The following is an 8,977-nucleotide window of genomic DNA, read 5'->3' as shown; positions in this document are numbered from 1 at the left end:
TATATATTCAAAGATTTGCACACATTTTCACGATTTTTCAAAAATAGCAGATCTACAAGCTCGTATCGCGGCACTCGGTGCCGCGCTACGAGCTTGTAGATCTGCTATTTTTGAATAGCCCAAAGTGTAAAATAATGCTTTTTAGCTCAAATCTAAAAATGACACAGTTCCAGGTCTTAATGGGTTAACAATGTTACTGTTAACATGTTCTTGTTATATCGTCTCTGTCGGGTGGAAACCTGTGCAGAACGGTTACTTTTCAGGATTCAAATTAAAATATCAACAGTAGCAGATCTACAAGCTCGAAACGCAAAGCGACACGTTTTGAGCTTGTAGCTCTGCTACTTTTGATACTATTGTGTGACGCTGTAGTATCAAGTATGGCATTAATTTACAAATAAACACAAAGTTAAAATATGATAATAAGAGGTTTCTGCCCCGTCAGCGACGTGATTCTAATGACAGTGACAGTGTCATTCACCTCAGGATGTGGTGGAGGCTGTCTGGCTGTCTGTAGAACTGGTTGGGAAAATCCTGCAGAGAGACAAAGGGAAGGAGAAAGATCTTGCACTCTGAAAGCCACTCTGGATGAGAGCCTCTGCTAAATGCTTCACCACTCAAGCCCTATTTTAGCTTGTATTGCAGTGTTGATTTTGACAGCAAATTTTGATTTAGTTTTAGTCACAGTCTTTGAATAAAATTCCATTTAGTTTTAGTCATATTTTAATCATCTGAAATCTTTACATTTTTGTCTAGTTTTGGTCGACTAAATATCATAAAATGAATAGTCGACTAAATCTACAGTTGATTTAGTCGACTAAAATGTATTTCGGTGGGCCGTGATGGCGTCGTAATGGCTGATTTTACAATTGGTTGCACGCTGAAAATAGCCGTCACAACTTTTATTTTTTTGAGCTTGTAGATCGGCTATTTTTAGAGCGCAACACCCACGCGCAACCAAACATAAAACGACTTGTCTTTTAGTTCTACTGGATCTCTTCTCCACTAGTAGAGATCCTAACATTTTAGACCTAGTTTTTATTTGTTGACGAAATTGTCAATATATTTAGTCTTAGTTTTAGTCATCGTAGCTTAATTTTTATTTCGTTTTTATTTAGTTTTCGTCAGTGAAAAAAGGTAGTCGACGGACATTTTTCGTCATAGTTTTAGTCGACGAAATCAACACTGTTGTATCGGACTCAGAATTTCAGATGATTTTTGGGTCCGAGTCCTAGATCATCATCATCGAGCGATATTTAGTCAAAAAGTCAATTCTAAACAATTAGATTTTTCAAAAGTAGAAAACAAAAAAATCTACCGGTCTACAAGCTCATAACACATTGCGATGCATAGCTCTGCTATTTAAAAAACGTTTTTATTTTTAATATCATATTTTCACCCACAACAGTAAGCCCAAAATAGGGACTCCGAGTAGAAATTGGTAAAAATTGGATTGTGCATAATTGCAGAGACCGTAAAAAATAGTTTTATAATGGCCGATATATCGGCCAATATATGGGTATAGGTCTACTGGTCAGCCCTAGTTGGTCCTCACCTCCACCAGTATGAGTCTCCTCTCTGCAGTGATGCCCTCTCCTGCCATCTGCAGGCAGTTGTATTTGTTGGCTCTGAGGAGGAAGTCCTGGAACTGTGCTGTCTGGGACGTCCCCGTGAAGCCACCGAACCGTGAGCCTGACACAAGACACACAGGAGGGTGGGGAACAGGTTTAGCATGCTGGAAGCTCTGTGATATTAATACAAATCTCAATATTCACCCGTAAAATGTAAGAGTATTAGACAACCAGCAATAGTTTGGTGACCACTGGAGAGACGGTTGACAGCCCGGAATGTAGACGGCATCCGGGAGCAGTATGGGTTAGTGCTAGGCATGGGACGGTATACGATATTATCTTATAACGCGATAAAAAACGTCCACGATAACTGTATTGGGGGGTACTGTAATTATCAACAAACAAAAAAAATCATTTCATGGTCTACTCAGGCTTTTGGGAGCACCCCGGACAGTTTTTAAGTTGCTTGATTCAGTATTTAGATATTTGATATTCATTTTATCAGACACGCCCCTCTCTCTAGTCTTAATTTGGTGAATCCATCCATCCATCCATCCATCCATCTTCATCCACTTATCCAGAGGGTCAAGGAGGTAACGGTTCCAGCAAAGAATCCGTCTTCCCACATCAGCCACTTAGCTCTGGGTATAATCTCCACTGGTCCTTGGTCTACACATGTCACTGTGAAACACATTGTGTTTTTATGTTTGCTCTTCATCTGCATTTTCACCTGAGGGCCATCATCTTCCTCTTCATCATCTTTCTCTGATATGCTTCGACCCCGTTGCCATTTGCAGTTTGTTTGTTTGTTTATTATTATTTTGTATTATTTTTGGGCGGTGTTATAGCCGCCCCTATATGTGAGGTTGGGACATTGACATTTGCTGCACTGTGATTGGCCACCCATTGTACCCCCCCCCACCAATTGTACCCCCCCAAACCCTGCACTGTGATTGGCCACCCATTGTACACCCCTTCCACCCCACAATGGGTGGCCCCTGGACACCCCCGCTGACTCTATTCCCCGCTGACTCTATTCAGCACTGTGATTGGCTAGCGAGACACATGATGAAATTATGATGAAATTAATAACCTATAAATAGGACTATGCACTTCACATTTCACAAAAAAAAACACTTCACACTGGGTGTGATTTTTATTATTATTATTATTTTGTATTTTTTTCATCACAGTTTATTTCTCTTTCTATAGGGCTATGTTATGTTCTCAGTTATTGTTGGTAGTCATGGCTGCCAGTTCCCACCTGATGTCATGTGGGAGTTCAGACTGCTCCACACCGTACTGAATAACTGCTAGCTATCATAACATCTTCAGATTAGGACTTAAATCTAAGATAAACAGGTCAGCAGGTGGGTTGCATCCTCCAAAGAGGATGATACGATCTCCCACCATGCAACAACTCATCCAAGACATCCTACACTGGGCTCAACCTTCTTCCATGAGAAGGTCTGTGGATTGAATTTCCACAGATCATTGAAGTGCTGGTTTGAGTTGTAGCCACCAGATATGTACAGCTCTCCATTGTAGGCAAAGGATGAATGACCACAGCGTTGTTCTGGACGAAGCTGTGCAGAAGGTGTGCTCAGCCAGCAGTTTGTCTCTGTGTCAAACACTCTGATGGTGTTGTAGTTGACACCCTGGTCCCAGCCGCCAAATATAAACATCTTTGTCCCGATGGTGGTGGCAGAGTGACTTGAAACAGGTGCAGGTGTGTCTCTGGTGTTAATTAAAGACCAGACCATTGTGGTGGTGTCCAGCTTGTACATGTCATTAGTGTATCTCAGCTGGGTGATTCCTCCATAAATATACATGACCTTCCTCAAGACACAGGCTGAGTGGCGTTACCTCGCCTCCGGAATAGTACCAGAAATATTGGGTTTGGACCATCTGTGGTTGTCAACATCAAATGAATAAAGAATGTTACAGTAAGGACGTCCCCCCCAGATGTAGACATTATCTTCAACCAGAACAGCTGTGTGGAACCAGCGCACGCAGGGAACATCAAGGTGACGCTCTCCTCCTCCAGTTTTCACTGGGGTCAACTTCATCCAGCGTAAAGACAGTGTGATGAAGATGAGGACTTCAATCTGATCATCACCGTTGTTGTTGTCACCGTAACCTCCAAAAGAGTACAGCTTGTGTCCGACTACCACAGCAGCCGGCCAGGAAAGCCTAGGTTCTCCTTTCAGATGTATCGCCCAGTGAAACATTTCACACACCAGCACCACTGTGATTCAGTGCAACTCATTTACAGAAGAGGTTGTTAGAAGGCAGGGCAATTGGTTGCTAACAGATGCTTAATGGTGTTGTGTGTGGAAAATACAATAAAAAAACATTTAAAAAGGACAATTATGTTGAATGTGATGACATCAGTCATCCATATTTGAGCATATCGAGATAAAGACACAGATGTAGAAAGGCAACACCTTGGAAACAGAGTGTTTGTGGACTGGTAAGAGTTTGAGGCTCAATGCTCAGGAAGAGCTTCTACCCAGCAGCTGTTAAGAGTCAGTTCCTGTCTTTCTAGAATATCTAATCATCTTCATCTACACCCCCCCCCCCCCCTCTCTCCTTCTTGTCATCCCCCTCTCTCCCTGCTCGTCCCCTCTGTGGCCCAAACCTCTAGTACAGTAGGTGCACATATGCATTGGCATTTAACCCACTCAATCCGGGGAACGGATCTGTGTAACCGCTTAAACCATTATTTTATACTTTGGCTATTCAAAAATATCAGATCTACAAGCTCATTGCTGCGCTTTTTTTAAACAACGTTTTTAACTCAAATCTTTGCTTTTGGGCCCAGAAGCTCATAGCGCAGCACTCAGTGCCGCGCTATGAACTTGTAGATCTGCTATTTTTTAATAGCCAAAGTATAAGATAATGGTTAAAGTGGTTAAAATCTAAAATGACAGATGCTTTCCCGGTCTTAATGGGTTAAACGGTAATACTTAGGGTTAGATATGAGTATGCTGATGTAGCATATCCCCCTGACTGACCTTACTTGCCCCCAGTGCATTATATTATTGTCTTGTGTAAGTAAATGGATTGGTTGTGGTTACGTTTTTTTCAACCACATGAACCCTAGCTTCCCTATGCTGGGGTGAACATTAAGCAAAACTAGCTGATCTCTTGTGAACAATATTTTGGAGAAGCGGACTGAGGGGCCCCGCCTTGCCCTAAGAGGACTGACCGTGGGTAGTTACTGGGACTCAACCAATTGAGACCTGAAGCCGATTCTACATGTCTCCTAAATCCCAACAGTTTTCTGAAAAACGTATGTTTCTATATCAGTGGTGCTCAATCTTTTTCATGTCAAGGACCGCCAAAATTATATGTATTTGACCGCGGACCCCCATCAAAATATTTTGTTCCAGGGACCCCCAGAAGCAACGATCTTGTATATCTGCTATTTTTGAATAGCCAAAGTGTAAAATAATGCTTTTTAGCTCAAATCTAAAAATGACACAGTTCCAGGTCTTAAAGGGTTAAGTAGGGGGCTTGATCAACCCCGGCTGGGTCACCTGGGCGAGGGTGTATGTTGCGAGACCCGAAACACCCGTCGACCCCAGGCTACAACACTGATGATACGTCCCAGGTGCATCCATGTGATGTTTTTCTTTATAGCAGTCAACATCTTTTTAACACATCGGGTGCCAGAGGTTTATTCAAATATTATACGTTCAGTGCCTGCATTTCTTCCATCCACTTACGTTGATACGTTTCGTGCTGTAGAAGCCCCGACGCGGAAGAGCATGTAAACAAAGCGTGCGTGCGAGACGGCGGAGGGTCCCGACTAACGCCTGGAACAATATTATTTCTAACACGATCCTCCATTGCAGAGTGATCGCCCATCGGAAACGGCTCACTTCCACCACGTTAAAAAGAAATGGAGATATTAAGCTTTTAGTCAAGGAGTTAACATTGGAGCGGCCGACCGGAAGGATTTTTGACATGATGATCCCAAAGTTTCGTTAGAGCGCCCCACGTGGGCCCCACGTATAAAATTGGGTCAAAAACGGTCCGGACTGTTTTCGGCACTCCCCGTATGGATTCTCAAAAACGGTCCGGACCGTTTTTGGCACACAATGTGTTAAGAAAAAAGGTAAAATCCCGGCTTTTAGAAAATGTTTCAGAAAAGCAATGGCTGTGTGTTACAATACATGTAATTTATGTATTTTTATGACTTTTGCGTTGTAATAGTCGGGATAATCGGGAAACCGTGATCATTTCTCAGACTATAATCGTACCATCAAAATCTATCACCATTACATCCCTAGGTAAGTGACTCATCTTTGAGGAGCATCTCACCAGGGTCAAACGTCTGCTTGTAGGCGTCTGGATCCAGGCTGGCAGCTGGTAGGCCTGAGGGGTTGGTCCACTCCTGCTGTCTGAAGCCCAGCTCCTTGCACAACACCTGCATCGTGGCACTCTTCCCACAGCCGGACGGGCCCGACAGCAGCAGCACCGAACCGCTCTGTGGATGACAAGAGACGACTGCTCTGAAGCACAAATCCCAAACACCAACTGCTCAACATTTATAATTTGTCGCGCAATGGTGTCGCGTACCGAAAATACCAATCTACAAGCTCACACATCATGTTTCTTAACTTGTCTGACTGTTGTAGCTGTATGTGTTGTAGCCTTTACCTACTTAGGTATTATAATGTAAAAACGAATGCCTATATTATAGGCAGTACTGATGATTCAAAAATCCTATTTTGTAAATATTTTGGGAAAGCACTAATAGCCATACCCAAAATATTGTAACAATATTCATAGAGGTTTTGGTCGATTTTATCCATATCACCCAACCCTATCACTCTTTAACTTAACACATTGACTGCCAGAATTATTTCAGATTTTTTGCAGTTTTGTGCCAGAGATTTTTCATTGGAAAAAAAAAAGTACTCAGGAGCCGAGATACAAAATTTTAAAGTTTTAAGTTAACAAGGAAGTGGATGAGAGTAAAGATCTTCGAAAATTCATATCTCCTTGGTCTTTGGGTCAAATTTAAAAAAAAAAAAGTATAGGGACAGAATAGGGACACATAGGACTATGAAGACAAACTGCAAACCTTGGATGTTTTAACATCGACATGAGTTCTCATCCAGTTCTCCACCTCTTCTATCTTCTTCTTATGGACAGCCAGGTCAGCCTGCGAACACACAAACATGAACTGCAACAAAACACTCACATAGAAACACCTTAGGTCTGCAAGGGAAATGTTGGCAGCTGTCTCCCTTTGACTTGTAAGTGATATGTAAAGATTAAAAAATGTTTTAAAAATCTGACCGTAACTGGGAACAAAGTTCCCAGACAATTAATTGTTGTGATTAACAATTTCACTGTGTTTCCGGCATTGAACATTATTTGGAACATAGGAATCTAAATTACATTTCTGTAAGCCTTTTAGACCTTGTAAACTAAAATTGTACAACGCAGATATGACAAATTATGTGCACACACACACACACACACACACACACACACACACACACACACACACACACACACACACACACACACACACACACACACACACACACACACACACACACACACACACACACACACACACACACACACACACACACCTCTAAAGAAAGGAATGATGATGTTTTTTGGGGGATTTATCCCACGATTTTTCACCCAGTGCCAATTGTCAAAGTAATCCTGGGAGCTACACTCCCTCTGCCAACCTATAGGGAGAGCCCAGAGCCGAGCTCATGCCTCCTTCAATACATGAGAGCTAACAAGCCTTCTCATCACCCGACAGGGGAGAGTTTCCCCGGTTGGACGTAGCGCGTGGAAGGAACACGTTATTCCAACCAGTTCCTTTCCCCTCCATCAGGCGCCCCGGCTGACCAGGGGGAGGCAGTATAGAGACCAGGATTACAGCATGTTTTTGTGAGGGTATTAACTACCCTAGGAGACACGGGGAGAACATGCAAACTCCACACAGAAAGGCCCTTTCACCAACCCCACCTACTAGGGTATGGGCACTGATAATGCGGAGGAGAGAATGATGATGTTTTGATATTTATTTCAATCTGATATTTACTCTTTTTGGGGGGAAAATGTATGAACATTTCTCAACATGGAAACGATTATGAGGCGATTTATGCAATAATTGCGAGAGGCCTACCTGTGAGTGGGGAGCGTAAGTGTCCACCCAGGGGACATCCTGGTCGCCCTGAGACGCCTGTCCTCCGGCGATGGAAGACTCTAGGCTGCTAGCATCTCCCTTCCTCTTCCTCAGCCCGCCACCGGCGCCGCCGTCGCCAAGCTCAGCGGCGGCAGGCCGGGCCTTCCTCCCTTTACTTCCTCCAGAGGAGAAAGAGGAGGCGCCACCAAACAGATCCCCAAACGATGGCTCCACCCAGCGGCTCGTCTACAGCGGGCACATGGATTATTTAACCCATACATGGGCAACTGGCGGCGCGGGGGCAACATGCGGCCCCCCACCTTCACTTAATGCATGCGGCCCGCAGGTTAATATCGGAATACTGATATATTATTGATTTCAGCTGTTACCATTCCAAACATGCAAACATGACCCGATTTAATTACTTCGGTCTATATTAGTAGCTTAATGACTAGTATTAAAATTGTATTGTTTTTTTATGTCCAATGTATTTGTATTTAAGTTCATAATGTTAACATAAGTATAACTAAATGCATTTGAAATGAAAAACAAATGTTACTCTTCAGGATTTTAATTAAAAAATAGCAGAGCTACAAGGCCAAAACGTTGAGCTTGTTGATCGGCTATTTTTGCTACTTTTGTGTGACATAGAATGGCGTAGTACATACGAAAAAAGTGAAAATACGGAGATAAGAGTAACAGTTTTCTGAAAAATGTATGTTGCTATATCAGTGGTGCTCAAAACTATTAATGTCAAGGGAACCCCATATAATTTCATCAAATTATTGGCTTAGGAATGCAACAAAAAAAACATTCATGGCTTCATGGGGTGTGTAATTGATAGAAAACAAGTCATGTTGAGTGAACTACTCCTTTAAAAAGGTAGCGTAAGTGATATTTGTTTTGTTTGTTAAAAGGTTAAAGTACTATATTATGATAGTAATCATTGCTACAGAGTGTTTGTTCGGTCACAGGGGTCTCTCCAGCTCTTTAGTAAACAGAATATAGTATATTTTCAGGTAGGTGACAACATTTAAGCCAATCAGGAGAGAGCACTGAAAATGCATTTTCTGTTTAATAAAGAGCTGGAGAGACAAGGAGACTCCCTTTACTGAACAAACACTCTATAGTGATGAGTACTATCAGAATATAGAGCTATTTAGCACTTATTTTAACCAAAGTAAATCACTTACCCTACCTTTAAGTAAAAAAGAAAGAAAAAAAAATATATAGTACTTCT

General features: G+C 42.3%; 1 protein-coding gene across 2 annotated transcripts in view; it reads right to left on the bottom strand.

Annotated features, from left to right (window-relative positions):
* The window catches only part of rad17 (RAD17 checkpoint clamp loader component), a 32,968-nt gene that overhangs the window by 21,684 nt on the left and 2,307 nt on the right, over positions 1–8,977 (bottom strand). For both annotated transcript variants that reach the window (XM_084055050.1, XM_084055051.1), the window contains exons 3-7: positions 7,738–7,983; positions 6,667–6,747; positions 5,901–6,066; positions 1,556–1,692; positions 482–534 (exon numbers count right to left, since the gene is read on the bottom strand). In XM_084055050.1, the coding sequence (XP_083911176.1) occupies positions 482–534; positions 1,556–1,692; positions 5,901–6,066; positions 6,667–6,747; positions 7,738–7,983 (683 nt within the window). The remainder of the gene's footprint in view (positions 1–481; positions 535–1,555; positions 1,693–5,900; positions 6,067–6,666; positions 6,748–7,737; positions 7,984–8,977) is intronic.

This window comes from Gymnoscopelus microlampas (assembly GCF_963454915.1).
Source record: "Gymnoscopelus microlampas genome assembly, chromosome: 4".
Taxonomy (NCBI): domain Eukaryota; kingdom Metazoa; phylum Chordata; class Actinopteri; order Myctophiformes; family Myctophidae; genus Gymnoscopelus; species Gymnoscopelus microlampas.
The sequence above is the reverse complement of the archived record's forward strand: the minus strand, read 5'-3'. Positions and strand labels throughout refer to the sequence as shown.